The following is a 17027-nucleotide window of genomic DNA, read 5'->3' as shown; positions in this document are numbered from 1 at the left end:
GGAAATCATAACAATGGTGATGCTGGCGGCAGCCTAGAAGTAGGCAGCAATATGGAATAGTCCCCACCGCCGCTTTGTAGGCAACAGTTCGTCGTGCCCACTTATGAGGTTCTCTCCATCACGCCTACAACTCTCCCAAATTTCGCCGTCCCCAGCTTCTTTTCAACAATCGATATTGCTACAACTGTCGTATCCTCGCGTCGTCTGTTGATCCTACGCCTACCCTCAGTCACTTCGGTCTCTTCGTTCAGTCGCCACTATGTCGGACATTGCCCTCCGCTTCGATGAGGTGTACCTATACAATCCCCAGCTGGCCTGGGCTCACGATCGCCGGCTTCCTGATACTGAGGCCGGGAACCCCCCGTGCGAACACTGTTTCGGCAAACTCGCCTCCTAGCTAGACATCGAATGTGTGGCCGGACGTTCCGATACTAAGTGTATCACCTGCGAGTTCGATAAAGGCGCTTGTCTTACCGTAAGTTCGCCGAATCTTTTGGCTATGCTAGCTAATAGTTGTAGATCCCTAAGCCCCTTCGTGGGGTTGCTTAGTTTATTTGGCAGGAGGTTCATAACTAAATGTACGCCGCTGAGGGCACGACCCTGCGCAACTGTTCGTCGAAGCAGCGCGCCCGTTATCTCTCCCGCCTCGCCGAGGTAATCAAATGTTTCAAGAAAATGTCGGAAATCGTTGTCGACCCGGCTAGTAATGGCCGTTTCCATGATGCCGTAGGTTACGCCCGAATTTTTGGGTTCCCCTTCACTGACCATGCAGTATCTGCTCGCCGAGATGTCCTCTATGCGTTCGCTGCTGTCTCTCCAGCTTCGCTAACGTGTAAGTTTCCTAGCCCCTTGTTTTGCGTCCCTTCGCCGACTGAGTCTTCTTCAATAGGTTCGGCCTCTGGGTCGCAAGGCCCTCGAAGAAGCCATCGCTATTCGTCAACCCGGGTACATTGTTCACTGTTAAGAGGCCGATGCCCTCGAACTTGCCCTCTTCCATCTACACGTCGACCCGTACGATCACCCCCTGGACGGCGAGGACGCGACCAAGCCAGTCCGTGGCCGCCCTGAACTTCCCGCCAACCCCAAGCTTGTCGATCTGCTGGTGGATGCCCTTATATTCAGGACCAAAGGTATACTCTTCTCCAGCTCCCAACTTCCTGCATGCAGTCGGCTTCATCCGAAATTGGCATCAATAACTAACATGATTTTCTGTTCAGTGGTTCTGGGGGCAACGACCTTGAAAATGGCAGGGGCCCGCCCGACGATGGGCGTCGGACGACAGAGGGCAAGGACTCGGGGGGGGCGGCGACCCTCGGGGTACACTTCGGCTGCTAGGGGCAGTTCGTTGCGGTTGCCGCCGCTTTGGTGATGGTGTTGTGGGCTGCGGCTCGAATTGTTCAGGCTAAGCATTCTTAAGCGTGTTTTTATCTTTAGAAGCGTTCCATTATTATCCAAAAATTACAGTCGTTTTGATTTCTTTTCACATTTGATCGTTCATCCGAACATGAAGTAAAGCAGTTTCATCAGCTACTGCCCGGAGATGAATCCGTGATGAACAAGGAAGACAACGAGGCGACCAAAAGAGGCACATTGAACATGGCACTTTGCAAACAAGAATTCTCCCCCGCGATATATCGAAGCATCATGCGAAAGTTCGGCATAGAGGTAGGTATAACACTACCACTGCTTCTATTGTCATTGCGAGCTAATTTGGCATAGTTTCCTCCTTTATTGACGCTGACACTTCTGGCTTAGGCCATGGCCACCAGCCTGCCAGCGGCAGGTCATCGTAGATACAGTTAAAGGTTGCCTCGGGATCATCCCAGCGAAAGTTGTAGACGTAGCGTGATTGTGAGTCCCAAGCCTGGGCTGACCAGATGTTCTCAGGTTGGACGTCGGGCAATCTGAATGGTGAAACATCGGCGAGTTGCTTCCCCCAGATTCCGAGACTACCCGCCCACGAGACATCATTTTCCTTGCCGCCTCCACCAACGCATCGAGACGATAGATTGAACATCCGTACGCATAACTTGTTTCCGTGACCAGGGAATGCCTCGACAACCCGGTCTGGGAAATCATTGTACGTCACCGACATGTAACTTCCACCCCTGTCCACATTGGCGCTGCTCCAGTGGAAGCCTTCTCTCATAAGCCGAGGAAGATCCGGCGTGTCGATGCGCAGGAAGGCAACCCAACTTTGCTGGCCCGGACGTTTTTGGTGCTCGGGGACGAGCTGATTGGCTGGATGAATTCTCATCTGCAATGTGCCTGGTCGTGCTGCATCAAGAGCTGGATTCAGGGGAATGTAGCGGCGAATCGCCCGAGATGATGAGCTTTGTTTGGATTCTGAAGCTTCGTCGGCTGTGGGAAGATGTGCCTCGTAAGGGGGAGGGCTAGCGGCTTCGGGCTGACGTTTTGCAAGCCGGAATGGTGCGAGTTCTCTCAAGAAGTCCATCGCCGAGGTATATTGCGTCTGATGATCTGAAGGTCGGGTTGGCAGATGACGGGCACAGGAGGCTGTCACTCTGTTGCTCGACACGGGTGGGAACAGGATTGTGAGGGACTTCAGCAGGTCTGGGTCCGACCTTATACTTATACATTGTGACGCGAAATAAACATTGGGAAGCGTTGATGGGCTTAGCCTCTTTTCCTTTCTCCGTTGACAAACTTTACCAGAAGATGACATCCACAACCTTGGGGATTGAGTTTTGGAACGCACGACAGGTCGGTCATCTGTGATCGCATCTTCGTGTGCGCTGCATGACGAGTAGCAGCAACAATATTGAATTTCTGTTCAGGAAATTTAATGACAAGGTTCTTGATCGCTCGAGGAGCAGAAGGCTTCAAGATTAAGACGGGCGGTGCTTGCATCGCGACGTCAATGTTGTGGTGTTCTGGTGGTTTGTGGTTTCCAGTTCACATGTCGTCATCACAGTGATGTTACCTTGGAAAACTGTGCATAATAACTGTGCTGCCCCGCGCTACACCGAAGCTCGGTGAAGGCTCTCGATGGTCCCAGAACCCCACACCCCACCTTCGACCTGCACTTGGTCATGTCAAGTTTTGCGCAAGCCTCAACACCACAGCCGATCTGTTTGCCCACATCAACTACAACCCTACACAGCAGTATTGCGACCTTGCAAGAACAAGAAAAACACCCGCAAAATTGCCCCACGGACATTGCCCACCATGGATATCGATGACGTTCAGCTCACGTCCCAGAACGTCCCGTCCAACTTCAATGCGGCGGAGGCCGACAACCTCGAGGATGTGAGCGCACCTGCCTCCATTGTACTCACGAAAATGGCAAATGCTAACCAAGGACGCGCTTTTCCGACAGATCGAGAAGCAGTTTGCCGTCAAGGCCGTTCAGCACATGGAGACCTACTGGTCCATCCTCGAGAAGGTCAAGGGCTCCACCCTGCGCCTGACCAAGCTCGACGACGAGATCTACGCGCACCTCCTGAAGGACTTTCCCGACTTTGACCCCGCCGAGACGATCGACGAAGACAAGATGAAGAGCAAGCAGGGCAAGGAGAGGTGGCGCAACTTCATGATGGCCTACGACAAGCGCGTCGATGACTACAATTTTGGCACCATGATGCGCACGGGGCCCAAGTTCGAGTACGGCCAGAACGAGGTCATCTTTGTGCCGCGCATGCAGTTCTACGCAGTTGAGATTGCGCGGAACCGCAAGGGGCTGAACGACTGGATCTACGAGCAGGCGCAGGCGGAGAAGGCCAAGAAGGCGTCTAGCTAGGCAGCGGGTGGTTTATGAATGAAATGACAAGCCTTGGGCACAGATCTCCTCTGACTCCGTCGGCTCCGGCTGCCTGCAAAAACTGTGCGACGCCATTCTGGAAACCACGGCGCCATACCATCTGATTGAACCGACATGCCATGGTGGCGCTGGGCGCCTCGGTGGCACACGCATTGAGCGGCCCAGGCTGAAAATGGTGGCACACACCACGAGAACGGCTTTGAGGTCGCCGCCATCTCGAAGGAAAGCGTCGTCGTTGGCCACCACCATGGAGAAAAGGTCGGAGCTATTGATTTCTTTGTGCCTCAAGTGTAACCAGAGATATCTTCTTTGAACCTCACTGCTCCCCAGACGAGCGTTTTGATTGCGCCTACGCTCCGTTCAAAGTTGGTCGATACCAAACGAAGCTCTACTTCCAGACAAAATCGTTGCTGCATTTCGGCTGTTCCTCCAGATCCGGACGAAAATCACGGAAATACTGGGCAGTCCAACACAGAAATCGCAAATATCGCAAGTCTTTCACATCCGCTGTGCATACTACTCATGAGCGCATATTAGGAAAGTGTGCTGTTCAGCTGAACCTCCTTCCCCTGTGGTGTACGATTGTTCCCCAACACTTGGCCCCACAGGCGCCCAGAACAATATGAAGACTCTCAACCACCACAATGAAAGCTGGTCCTCGGCCAAAATTCAACCTGAATACTCTCTCGACCTGCCGCAATGCTCGTGCTTTTGGATTGTTCCTTGTTCCTACGCGCAGCCCTGCTCTGGTTACCAATTTGCTTGGCGCATGAACATGACTCCATCTCTTCTATTCCCATACGATCCCATGTTCAGATATGCCTCCATCGCAAAGATCAGATATTCTACGGACCGACAGCACTCGTGGGCGAAGCAATCATCCTTCGTTCAAGACGAAATATCTTTGAACTCGTCACAAACGACAGCCTTCACATAGCATCTCCAAAGATCTAGATCAGATGGAGTCTGCCGCAGCCGTCAAAGTTTCGTGGAGAGATCTTTTTGCTTTCACCAGATGGACACACTGCGTCGCTCTCGTCCCGGCAGTTGTCGCTTCATGTGCTGTCGGGGCATTCAAGACTTCGTTGGCCGTCACTCTCGGTCTCTTCTTCCAGTATACCGTCGATGTTGCCGACGGCTCCGTCGGAGGCCCAGAGACAATTAAACGCACGGCAGCCCTGAGTGTGATTCTTTGCGGGCTTGGAGCCGGTCACTGGGCTGCCAACACCGTCTTTTTCGCCTCTTGGGTTCTCTTCGGCGAGCTGCAGGCCAAGAGCATTCGCGAACGAATGTTCAAGAGCCTCCTCAAGAAAGAAATGTCCTGGTACGACTCCCAGTCCGAAGGCGTTTCCAGTCTTCTCGTGCGGATTGAGTCGTAAGTCTCCCTTTCTTCTCATCACACCGATAGAAATGGCATCTAACATGACAGACAAACTCGTGAACTGCAAATCGCCACATCCCAGGTTCTTGGCTTTCTCATAAGCGATATCGTCGTCTCCGTCGCCTGTCTCATTGTCAGCTTTTACATGTCCTGGAAGCTCACCCTGGTCCTGCTCGCCACCGTTCCCGTCTCGATAGTTGCGCTCACTCTGGCCACTCGTCGCCTCCAACCCGCCATCCAGTTACAGAAGGCCCACCTCTCGGAAGCGACCAAGTACGCCAACTCGTCGATCACGGGCATCGACCTCGTCAAGATCTACAACGGCTTCGACACGGAGGTATGGCACTACCTCAACTCTATCAACGCTTCGATGAAGCAATATCTCGTACAGGCGCACTGCAATGCGGTGCAGATGGGCTACGCTAAGTTCTGGGTCGTCAGCCTGTTCGCGGTGGGTTTCTGGTATGGCATTGTGCTGGTGCAAGAGGGCGCGAGCCCGGCGCAGGTCTTGACGACGTTCTATGCCACCTTGACTGCCTTGCAGGGCATTGAGAACCTGATGCCGCAGTGGCTTGTACTGGCTAAGGGGATGGCGGCTGGTCAGTCGCTTCGACAGACTGGCGCGTTTGTCAGCAGGGGAAAGAAGCGTGTTGGCACCCACAAGCCGAGCTGCTGCATTGGGGATATTGAAGTCAATGGTGTAAGTCGACCGCTGCGTGTGTGAAGATCTGCTGGACTGACCGTTTGGTAGGTGAGCTTTGCATACCCCTCGAATCCCGACCAGATTGTCCTCCAGAAATCATCCTTTCGTTTTCCTGCTGGCGAGACGTGCTTCATCGTTGGCAAAAGCGGCTCTGGAAAAAGCACATTGGGCAATCTTCTCGTCAACTTTTATGAACCGCTCACTGGAACCATCTTGGTCGACCATCATCTTCTCCAAGATCTCGATGACGAATGGATCCGGAGGAATATAACTCTGATCCAGCAAACAAGCGTGTTGTTCAACGAGACGTTCTTCCGCAACGTGGCATTCGGCCACCCATCTCCAGACGATGTCACGGTCGACGAGGTAAGGTCAGCCTGCGACACAGCCATTCTACAGTCAACGATTGCCGCTATGCACCAGGGGCTCGATACACCGGTTGGCACAGGAGGTTACAGTCTCAGTGGCGGGCAAAAACAGCGCATCGCCCTCGCCCGTGCCAGGCTGCGCGACCCTCCTATCCTCATTCTCGACGAGGTCACCAGCGGACTTGATCTTGTCAGTAAGACTCTCGTAATGGAGGCTGTCCGCGCCTGGCGCCAGGACAAGACAACCATCATCATCACGCATGATGTCTCCCAGATCAAGAACGACGACTACGTCTTCGTCATGGACAAGAGTCGTCTTGTACAAGAAGGCTGCCGAAGAGATATCGCTGGCGACGAGGGTGGCCTCTTTGCCGCGCTTCTTTCTGCTTTGCGCGACGAGGCTATCGAAAGCGAGGGTTCGACGGACCTTGCATCGCCACTCGAAGAGTCATTCGCCGATCCTGACAGTCCGTTAGCATCAAATCCCAGGGAATCATCCTTTGTGGGAAAGATGATCATGCGGGAACTAGACCGGGCCTTCGAGAGGCCAGAAACCGGTCATTCGCCACGGCCTTTCTCTCTCGGACATGGAACCACACGTGCAACTGAACTTAGAATGACGCGGATCTGGGACGCCCCTTCTCGGAGCCAAATGAGATACAGTCGAGGTCTGTCGTGGCATGTAGCAGACGGAGAGGCGTCCGTAATTGACGACAACCGTAAGGGAGCGGTAAACGTACGTACGCGACCGAGGAGCAGCGGCTACGATGATACCACCTCTTCTTGGAGGCACAGCTTGGACCTTGTGCAGATGGCGGGAGTGAACATCCAACATCTTCGGACCGGCACGCCTGTCAGTCGGCAATCATGGCGGCAAACTTCTCACCCTCTGCCACCTGACAAAAAGGCTTTCGACACCCAACGTGGACCTGACGCCGCTCGTCCAAATATGGTGGTGGCAGATGCGCAAGGGACTGTGGTTTCGAACCCGTCCTCCATCGTGCTCTCGCGCTCGGTCTGGGCGCAGCTGTCGAATCCGGACCGCCTCAAGCTCCTGGCGGGAATCATTCTCTGCATCCTTGTCGCTGTCTCCGGACCTCTTTTCGCGTTCGCCTTCACCCGGCTCCTCGAGACCTTCTGGGCGGATGAGGACGTACAGCGGTCAGTCGGCCAGAAATGGGCCGTCGTCATGGTGGCTGTTGCAGCGATCGATGGACTTTCCACCTGGTTAGGCAGATACCTCATGGAGTATTCGGGTCAGGCCTGGGTTAATGCACTGCGAATTGAGGCATTGAAGCGAATCCTACAGCAGCCGAAATTGTGGTTCGACAAGCCCAAGCACTCAGCTGGTCGGATTACGGAGTGCATGGACAGGAACGCCGAGGAGATGCGGAACATCGTCGGCCGCTTTGCCCCCATCCTCATCGTCGTTACATTCATGGTGCTTACGGCTTTCATCTGGGCGCTGCTCGTTCAGTGGAAACTGACTTTGGTTGCGCTGTCCGGTGGCCCGGTCATCATGGCGACTGTCAAGGCCTTCTCTTACACAAGCACAAAGTGGGAGACGACCTGCAACCAGGGCGCAACAGACACGAGCGCTGTGCTGGCCGAGACATTCAACAATATCCGCGTCGTCAAGAATCTGACTCTCGAGGCTTACATGTCAAAGAAGTATAACAAGTCGGCTGAGGCCACCTTCAAGCTCGGCATCCGGCGGGCGACGTACACCTCGCCTCTCTTCGGCCTGTATCAAGCCGTCAACTTTTTCCTGCTGGCTCTCGTGTTCTACTACGCCATGGTGCTTGTGGGCACGTACGAGGCAGGGACAGCGCAGATCCAGCAGGTGTCCAACCTTGTTCTCTTTACCATGGGCCAAGCGGGATCTCTTCTCGGAACAATTCCTCAGCTGGCCGCCGCTCGCGCCACAGCAGCGCAGATGCTATACTACGCCAGCCTACCAATACAATCCTCTGACGAAGAGGATCTCGACACCGGGCGCGGCAAGCTTGCCTCGCCCCTCCCGATCAAGATGGCCAATCTGAACTTTACATATCCATCTCGACCCACGCATCAGGTCCTCCGCAACCTCTCCCTCGAGATCAAGGCCAGCACCTGCACGGCCATAGTCGGTTCCTCAGGCTGTGGTAAGAGCACTCTGATATCTCTCCTCATGGGCATCTACTCACCCCCGCCTCCGACCCTTGTCTCCTTCGAGAAGTGCCCACAGCTCACCTTCGCCGGGAGGCCCTTCTGGGACATTGACCAACACCACCTCCGCTCAGCCATGGCCTTCGTTCCCCAGGCCCCTTTCCTCTTCCCTGCCTCGATCGCCGAGAACATTGCATACGGTCTGCCCGATGCGTCTCCGCTCCGCAGCCAGGCGAGTCTCGACCATGCAGCGCGAGCAGCTGGTATTCACGATTTTGTCATCTCGTTGCCTGGAGGCTACGGCACCCTCATCGGCGAGGGTGGACAGACTCTCTCAGGAGGGCAGGCCCAGAGGGTCTGTATCGCACGAGCGCTGGCGAGGCGACCGAAGCTGCTGGTGATGGACGAACCCACGAGCGCGCTGGATGCTGAGACGGCGGAGATGGTGAAGGGGACGATTCGAGGGCTGATAGCCGAGGCGGGCGAATCTGGCATGGCGGTTGTCATTGTGACGCATGCTCGGGAGATGATGCAGCTCGCCGAGAGGATCTTGGTATTGGAGGACGGTAGTGTGGTTGAGGAAGGGACCTGCGAGGAGTTGAGGGGACGAAACGGGGCTTTTGCAAGGTTGGTTGGCGTCTGAAGGCCGATGTGGAGGGGGGGTCAGGTGACGATATCCAAGTATAAGGGGATTCGAAGCAATCGACAAGAAGAAGGCTCTATCATTGCTCGTGTTTCCTCTTTGATTCGTACTTGATCGGCTATATCAGAGAGTGACAGTGGCAGTGATGCTGCAGAGGAAACAACCCCTTGGAAGTCCCCACCAACCTCGCATCGCGACTTCCTGCTCAACCGTGCCTTCCACATTCACACGTGCCATTGCCCAACTCCTCTGCAAGCAACACCGCAGTAGGGAGATAGATGCCTTGGTGAATGCAGTCTTTTTCTTCCCTATTACCTGCAGACGGGCAACAACCTTTGTGGTATCGATCCCACAGCCTCTTTCCTTCCTCCCGCATACAACCCTCGACGCAGGTATCTGTATCGCGTTTGGTGCATCCCTTTCCTGTGCCTTTCCCAACGACGGCACCACTCGTCACCTTGAAAACGCATCCAATACTGTTCTCCGTAGGGTAGCACACACTCCTCCCTTTGTCGTCACCTCCAAACTCTAGCGGGCCTGCTGGATAAAATGGCCTACCAAGACCAAGTCGATGCGCTTGCCAAGGACGGAATGTTTCTGCAGCGTAACAGTCAGAGGTACGAGTCATCCCGTGTGACTTCCGCCTTTTTTTTTTCTTTTTTCTTTTTTGTTATTTAGCTAATGAACTGCCTTATTAGTTCCGACCAGAAGCGTATCATCGAGAACAACAAAGACAGTCAGCACGCTCAGAGTGACCAGTCTACCCCTGTGATCGCCTCTGTCAGGCAGCGGGAGATTCTGCAGACCTCCCTTGTCACAGAGTTTCTCAAGCCCGCCGCTCTTTCCGAATACCATCAGGGCAACCTTAAGCGCCAGAATGCTGACGACGACAACGACGTTGACTATCCCCTCACCATTACCGATCCCAACTGGCAGTGGGGCAACCCCACGGCCATTGTGACCTCTAGCGACCGAGACAAGACAGTCACGCTTCTTTATTTCACCAGCACCACCTTGGAGTGGCACCGTCCCGACAGTGTTGATGTTCCAAGAACGATCACAACGACTACAACCGTTACCGAAGGCACTATCACGAACCAGCCCGTGACTTCCCTCGTGGATACCTGTGAGTCAGTGCACCAGTGCTCAGTATAGGAGAAGCATCCTGACCGCCGTAGCTACTCTTGCCTCAACTGAAGCTAGAACCTCTGAGGAGCACGAGGTATCCACTGTCGTTGAGACCATTATCAAGACTGCAACTGCCCCTGCCTCTAGTTCGGTCGCTGAACCTGCAGCCACTAGTGTTGCCGCTGCAGAGGCGAAGGACAAGGTTGAAACCAAGCATGTCGTGATCATCATCGCTGCCATCGGCGTCTTTGCGCTTTTTCTCTTTATGATGGCTATAGTCGTGCCTCGCCTTAAGCGTTGCTACAAGAGAAGAAAGGCTAACAACGAAGTCATTGAGCTTTGCCAAAACTACGTCAGCAGCCAGCGGAACTGGGATGAGGAAAATCGGAACAAAGACGACCATCCGACTTTTGCAGGCCCTCCTGTTCCCGCCACGGATACAGTCGCCCAGCGCGGTCCCTATGAATACCCCATGCGCTACGCGACCGACCCCGCTGCTGGTTTTCCGGCCGAGTTGCACCATCAGGGCAGCCAGCACGGCTCAGGCGGATTCCAGGAGCCCCGGGCATACCACGAGACTCCCATTCCCGCTTCGAGCCACGACGAGTATTCGCGTCCTGTCCACGGTCAACAGATATATCCGGCGGAGCTTCCAAGCAATGGAACTGATGTCTCCGCACGTACATAGGTGCCTGGCGGCCTGCGCTTGCTATGGACTCGCAAACTTGAGTTAAGAATCTGAGACTTTGGGATGAACGGCTGTCAGATGATACATTGGAAGCCATAAGAAACAGACTGCATTCAGAGAAAAGAATCGAAACAATTTCTCTTCAGCCACGCGCTAGGGCAGATACCTCTTCGTGAAGATGCTTTGTTTGCTGATGATAACTGTCGTTAGGTCTCACATCCCGGAACCATTCGCGGAACGTCGGGCCACGGCGGAAATACACGGCAATACGTATTCTCCGCCCTTCCCCATACAACAAAGCCCAGACATTTGGTCTATCTACCCCACGGACTTCCTGGGCGGCCGAGCTGTGCAGTTCAGCCGGAAATATCCTGGAGATGCAAAGCGACAAGATGGCTCGCACCGTAAAAGGCAGGACCCTTGCGTATGACGAAAGGGGCGGGGGGAAATGACCACTAGGCACGCAAACCTACCCGCTGGACGCATACCCGGATCTCCAACATGCCCAGTCCACCATCGCGACACCACATAGGCTATGATCCTAGTTGCTTCTCCGCCAGATCCACCTCCTGACCGCCCTCTCTGGGTCTTCAGCAGTGCTGTAAAAGTCCGTGGTAGGAGCCCTGCAGCGAGCTTGCAAACCCTGTTATTCCCGTCCACACCGGGCCACCACGAACAAATGTTAGCCGCTCGGCGCTCAGATTCAACTCGTCATGTCAAAGTATTTCATGTACTGCAGGACCCCCATCGACTGCGGGCCGGCGCGCCTTGGACTTCTCCTCCAGCGCACTCCACTGAACGAATCTCTTCGCTACCTGGTGGCTTCCATGCTTTGGAATGAATCTCAATGTCACGCATGAATACTCGTCCTATACACCATGCAGGGCGATATCGATGCGCCTCGGTCCAAGGGCAGGCCCTCAACGCATGAAGACCTGGGCGAGAACCGACAACCCATTGCTCCTTTTGCATTCGATGCCAACACACCCATCACACACCGATATCTCGGCTTTGACACCATTTTGCCTAGTATATGCTTTGGAGATATTGACGTGGACGCGCATCAGAGCCTACCACCATGTCCCGACGACTCCAAGTTCGGCTCACCATTGCAATGGCCCCAGCATCGTAAGAATCTCGTACTAGCCCTGTCTTGTGCGGCGACTTTCCTCACGGCATACACATCTGGCTCGTACTCTCCTCCCGTAGCGGCCATGGCAGAGGACCTTGGTTCGTCCAATATTGCCATGATTGCCGGCATTACAACGTTTTGCATCGGCTTTGCCCTCTCACCAATGGTACTAGCACCCATCTCGGAAATCTACGGCAGAAGAATCGTGCTTGTTCCCTCGGGTATCACCTACGTTGCTTTCCAGGCCGTCTGTTCAGTCATGCCGAACCTGGCTGGCATGCTGATAGCCCGCCTTTTCGTTGGCATCGGAGGAGCCGTCTTCAGCTCCGTCATTGGGGGCATCATTGCCGACATGTGGAACAAGGATACGCGCAATACCCCGATGGCCCTCTTCAGCGGCTCGGTCCTGGCCGGCACTGGTGCTGGGCCCCTCCTTGCCGCCGTTATGATGAGCAGGATTAGGAACAAGACTCTTGCCTGGAAGTGGGTGTTTTGGCACCAAGTCATTGTGGACGCCGTGCTGGTCGTCTTGATCGTCTTCTTTCTGGACGAGAGTCGTGGGTCTGTCCTGCTGTCACGCAGGGCCAAGATCCTCAACGAATGGTACGAAGCACTGGAGGATGCCGGCGTCTACGGCTGTCATTTCGAGGAGCCTGAAGTTCTGAGCGACAGTAGCGACACGACAACGTCGGGCAGCGACGAAAAGCTTGCCTCTTGCCCGTGGACAGCCGCCGACCAGCCCTCTCGAGCAATGACAACAGCAGTCCGCCTGCGCTGGCTCGTGAAGGAGGACGAAGAGCGCGCTTCCCTGGCGCAGCTGATGAAAACATCGATGATTCGGCCGTTCCACCTACTCGTCGCCGAACCTGTCATCTTCTTCTTCTCCCTCTGGTGTGCCTTTGCCTGGGCGGTGCTCTACTGCACCTTCGGCACCATCCCGCTGGCGTTTTCTCGCGTACGCGGCATGAACATGGAACAATCGGGGTACTTTTTCGGCTCCATGATTGTCGGTGCCTGCGTCGGCACCGTCGTCAGCATCTACCAGGATCGTCTACTGGACCTGCCCCAATGGCGAGCCGACAGCCCTGTCGAGACGCATTCCGCGTTCTGGCTCCTCATGAGGCGGCGCTTCCCGGCCGAGGCCCCCGAGTCGCGGCTTTACTTCACCTGCCTCACGGCGACTTTCCTGCCGGTCGGGCTCTTCCTCTTTGGCTTCACCGTCGGCTCCGACGCGCACTGGATCGCGCCTGCTTTCGGCATCGGGCTCGCGACCTGGGGCATCTACTCTGTGTACCTCGCCACCTTTAACTACTTTGCCGACATTTACCACATGTACGCCTCGTCGGCGCTCGCCGCGCAGTCGTTCTGCCGGAATCTGCTAGGGGGTGCGTTTCCGCTGGTCACGGGGGCGTTGTTCACGAATCTGGGGGAGGCGCGGGCCGGTGCGTTGCTGGGCGGCATCGCCACGGCGTTGACGGTCATACCGTGGGCGTTGGTGTTTTTCGGACAACGGATCCGGTCGCGGAGCAGGTTCGCCATTGTAAGTTCAATCAATGGGAGTGTCCATGACGGCGGATTACTGACACTGGACAGGCACTACAATCGCAGTAATGATTTATGATTCATGAGATAAAGAAGTGACGATGATATGTGCCTCGAGAAACAGTCTACTGAAGCGGCACACAGACCCCGTTCACCGTCCAGCCTCCAGCAAGAGATCTTGTCCACTGCAGTATGATGTGGAGGTACTCTGAGAAGCCGGGCACAGGCTTGAAAACGACAATCTCCCAGACCACAAGTCGAGGAAGACATATTGAGCGACCCAAGACGACTGATCCGGGACTGAATCTCTGATCAGACAAAGCCGCCACCGACTGGGCAAAATCAACGTCTCGCTCCGACTGCTGCGTTCTTCGACACCGCGACCTCGCGAGCGCCCCTCCATTGGGCGCATGCCACAACCTTATTGCTCCTTCCAGTAACGTCCAACACTCGGGCCTTTGCGATACGGAATGCATCGGCGCTGGCGTGTAGCAGCTTTGGTATCGCGCCAGCTCGACCCACGAATTCGACTCGGGCGTGCGGAGGAATCTGGCGACAGAGCCATTACTCCCAAGGACGAGCTTTTCGGCGGTGCTGTCACTTGTCACGCGAACTGTCGTTGGGGAGGGTATGCCATGCTTTGCTTGATTCGAACGTGGGCAGGACACAGCGTCCCTCCCCTTGCTGAACTGCATCACGACGATTGGCCGTTCCACCCTGCCGAGGAACACGGCATCCGCCTTTCGATGCAGTTCTTGCGCGACAAAGTTGCTGTCAACTTGGTCATTGGAGTTGGCAATGTCGACTTTTGCATCGCCATTGGCTTGGGCGTAACGCGTCGTGGCGCCCGTCTCAGAAAGGCTCAAGAGTTCAAACTCGCCATGATGTCGGCTCGTAGTGGTCGTCTACGTAGGGGCTACCGCCGGGAGAGAACGGCGAAAGTACCATTTTCTAGATGGCTCGTCTTGCCAGAAGTGAAGGAGCCGGCGACCGAGGCTGTTTCGGCCGCGGACTGCCACGATGGCCTCGAAGTTGCAATGGGACGTCATGGTTGTGTGCCGTCGATGCGAACAGGACAGTGAGGAAACGAGGAAGAAATCGGAATCTACAAGGTGATCAGTCAATGTAATCTGCGACGGTATGATTTGACCTCGGATATGGGAACTGAATCACGCACAATGAGGGTGAATTGCCAACTTGAATCGCAACGTGAAGGGAACGTGTCCGGCCCCTTTGTGCCCTTCTTTGTGCAGCGCGCAGCACCGCCGGAGCGTGGCTGTTGGCGGGATTCCCGCGGCGTGCTGCGCGAACAAAGCCTTTTATTTCATTCTTGATTTGCCAGCTCCATGCTGTGTGAAAGATGTTGATTCCAAGTCTGGTGTCAGGCACCGTAGCGGAGCGTCCCGGGTCCGTCCTCGTCGACAGCCGGTGAGCTGGCAGAATGAGTTTGTGCGGGAGGGGTGGCCGAGCACAGCGTCGTTGGCCCTAGCATCAACGAATCTTCAGTCTGAACACTGCTACACGACAATGGAAAGGGCTTCCCGCCAAACCAGCAACATCATACGCGAACACCAACGGTGGGACTACGGACTGGTGAACGTTATTCACAAAGCCATTGACCTTGTACCGCAAGCTGTCCCCCGCGCATCAACACGCCTCATCAAGATCACTGACGCGCCTTTCAGGTTCATCCATCACAGCCCACATCAACAGCCATGTCTGAGGACCATGACCGCGAAGAACGACCACGATTCACCACCACAACCTCCTCATCTCGCACCAGCGCCACACGCCGAGCGCAGCAGCGTTGACACGACCTTGTGCACATCTGCTTATAAGGCGAAGCGCGCAACATGTCCTCTCTTCCTTCCTCTCCTCATCAAGCCAACACACAAACAAGATACCACACTCACACATACACAAAACAAAACACTCGCAAAAGGTAAAAGCCAAAATGTGCAACCTTACCAACCTCATCGTTAACAACACCATCGGCGCCGCCGTGGTCAACGCTAGCACCAACGCCAGCACCAACGGCAACACCAACGGCAAGTTCGTTCCTGCCAAGGCCGTTGAGGCTCCCAAGCCCGTCAATGCTGATAACCCCTGGACCTGCGTCTGCGGGTACCGCAACGAGTACGGCGGCATGATCTGCGGATCCTGTGGTCGCCGCGGCTAAACCAGACCACAAGAAACTCGGTGTATCTGACTTCCATGGTCGAGGACGATGCGGTAAGTCAAGCCAACCGGGTAAGAAGCACATAGCAAGCCATGCGAGACACATGTGTGAGAACAACAAGGACAAAGCGTGATGGGAGGAAAAAGGGAAAACACGCAAAGTAGATAGTCACAGAGGGTAGCTAGCGGGCTTCTGTAAAAAAAATTCAAGTCGCCTACCTTGAGGTAAAAAACAATCGTATGCCCATTCTGCCGTGAAGCCATGTACTTTTTTGCTTCTTCGTAACCTGGGGGGGGCCGCCCTGCCTCTCTCATGCATGCTCATGATACGGTCAACAGACTGTCAATGTCGACGCGCTCGAAATAACTTATATGCCCAAAGTCCACCCAGAATTGCGCCAGCCTATTAGGCGATATCAAAAACAGCTGTGAAGCGATGTACTTGTCTGTTGGAGCACGTCAGCGAATCACGTACCCCGGCCGATGTGCATGCAGGAGGGTGACATGTGCAGCAGTGAGATGCGCAGCCGTCAGAACATACCGCTAAAGTACCCTGTATCCGCCACGTGCCCCCTGCTCTTGACGATGCGCGCTCCGACAAAGGGTTCCTCCGTCGCAACACCGGCAGACCCCTCGGGACCTAGGTCTTCAGCGATAAAGGTGTACTCGCCGCGGGGCACATTCGCGTCTCCCGTCAACTTGATGGCTTCAAGCCTGCCGCGGTACACCCTGGCCTCGAGCTGTCGCTTCGCCCAATCCTCATCACTCTCCGAGGCGTTCCTCGCGAGCCCGAGCTCTTGGTCCGTCGCGTCCTTGTCGTCGGGCTGGTTGATCAAAAGAAACTCGCACCCGTGCCCGCTATAGTCGCCGACCCAGATGCCGCGCCACGGCTTGTGCGTCGTGGGTGTGTACAGGGCCGGGTCCAGGGTCGAATACGTATTGATCTCCTCGCCAATGTGGGGTCCGAACGGCGGCCCACGGGGCGGCATGAGCGCTATGGGCGGTAGCATGTCGGAGCCGACATAGTTGGCCATATCCATCCACTGCCGTATGCGAAAGGCGCGATCCGAAGCCTCGGCCCGAGACTGCGGCTTCTCATTGAGCGCCTCCGCAGCCGTCGGCACAGCGCCAAAGCCTGCAACCCGGTGTTCTGCAGGGATGGGCTTTGGGGGCCAGATGCAGTCGTACGGAAAGGCTTTGGAAAGGGCTTCGGTGGCCACGTCGTCACTGACGGGTCGTGCGAGGGAGAAGTTGCTGAAGACATAACCTGCATGGTTGTCCAGCATCATGGCGTCTCGGCCTGGGACTAGACGTGACGCCGCGCTTGTAACGCCC

The 17027-nt window shown here is 55.4% G+C and overlaps 6 protein-coding genes across 6 annotated transcripts; 4 read left to right on the top strand and 2 right to left on the bottom strand.

The window, feature by feature from the left end:
* Nucleotides 1–1705: 1705 nt before the first annotated feature.
* On the bottom strand, nt 1706–2455 carry VDAG_01202 (uncharacterized protein; the record flags this gene model as incomplete). Its single annotated transcript, XM_009650088.1, has 1 exon — nt 1706–2455. The coding sequence occupies one exon, from the start codon at nt 2453–2455 to the stop codon at nt 1706–1708; it is 750 nt and encodes a 249-aa protein (XP_009648383.1).
* A 642-nt stretch (nt 2456–3097) lies between these two features.
* On the top strand, nt 3098–4077 carry VDAG_01201 (DUF757 domain-containing protein). The gene is made up of 2 exons (XM_009650087.1): nt 3098–3270; nt 3341–4077. Exons 1-2 carry the CDS (start codon nt 3190–3192, stop codon nt 3758–3760), a joined length of 501 nt encoding a protein of 166 aa, XP_009648382.1. The 5' UTR covers nt 3098–3189; the 3' UTR covers nt 3761–4077.
* Nucleotides 4078–4480: 403 nt separating this feature from the next.
* VDAG_01200 (multidrug resistance protein) lies at nt 4481–9024 on the top strand (the record flags this gene model as incomplete). The annotated part of the gene is made up of 4 exons (XM_009650086.1): nt 4481–4530; nt 4719–5156; nt 5211–5862; nt 5914–9024. 4 exons carry the CDS (start codon nt 4481–4483, stop codon nt 9022–9024), a joined length of 4251 nt encoding a protein of 1416 aa, XP_009648381.1.
* Nucleotides 9025–9573: 549 nt separating this feature from the next.
* VDAG_01199 (uncharacterized protein) lies at nt 9574–10840 on the top strand (the record flags this gene model as incomplete). The annotated part of the gene is made up of 3 exons (XM_009650085.1): nt 9574–9641; nt 9723–10150; nt 10224–10840. 3 exons carry the CDS (start codon nt 9574–9576, stop codon nt 10838–10840), a joined length of 1113 nt encoding a protein of 370 aa, XP_009648380.1.
* An 878-nt stretch (nt 10841–11718) lies between these two features.
* VDAG_01198 (drug transporter) lies at nt 11719–13826 on the top strand (the record flags this gene model as incomplete). Its single annotated transcript, XM_009650084.1, has 2 exons — nt 11719–13512; nt 13659–13826. The coding sequence occupies 2 exons, from the start codon at nt 11719–11721 to the stop codon at nt 13824–13826; spliced, it is 1962 nt and encodes a 653-aa protein (XP_009648379.1).
* A 2187-nt stretch (nt 13827–16013) lies between these two features.
* On the bottom strand, nt 16014–16981 carry VDAG_01197 (F-box domain-containing protein; the record flags this gene model as incomplete). Its single annotated transcript, XM_009650083.1, has 2 exons — nt 16014–16138; nt 16234–16981. The coding sequence occupies 2 exons, from the start codon at nt 16979–16981 to the stop codon at nt 16014–16016; spliced, it is 873 nt and encodes a 290-aa protein (XP_009648378.1).
* Between the last annotated feature and the right edge of the window lie 46 nt (nt 16982–17027).

Source organism: Verticillium dahliae, genomic scaffold, assembly GCF_000150675.1.
Source record: "Verticillium dahliae VdLs.17 supercont1.2 genomic scaffold, whole genome shotgun sequence".
Lineage (NCBI taxonomy): Eukaryota > Fungi > Ascomycota > Sordariomycetes > Glomerellales > Plectosphaerellaceae > Verticillium > Verticillium dahliae.
The sequence above is the reverse complement of the archived record's forward strand: the minus strand, read 5'-3'. Positions and strand labels throughout refer to the sequence as shown.

Bases quoted from the DNA above. Each gene is read 5' to 3' on its own strand.
- VDAG_01201 (XM_009650087.1), top strand. From the start codon at position 3,190: ATGGATATCGATGACGTTCAGCTCACGTCCCAGAACGTCCCGTCCAAC. The intron at 3,271-3,340 runs GTGAGCGCACCT...CTTTTCCGACAG, and splicing joins AGGCCGACAACCTCGAGGAT to ATCGAGAAGCAGTTTGCCGT.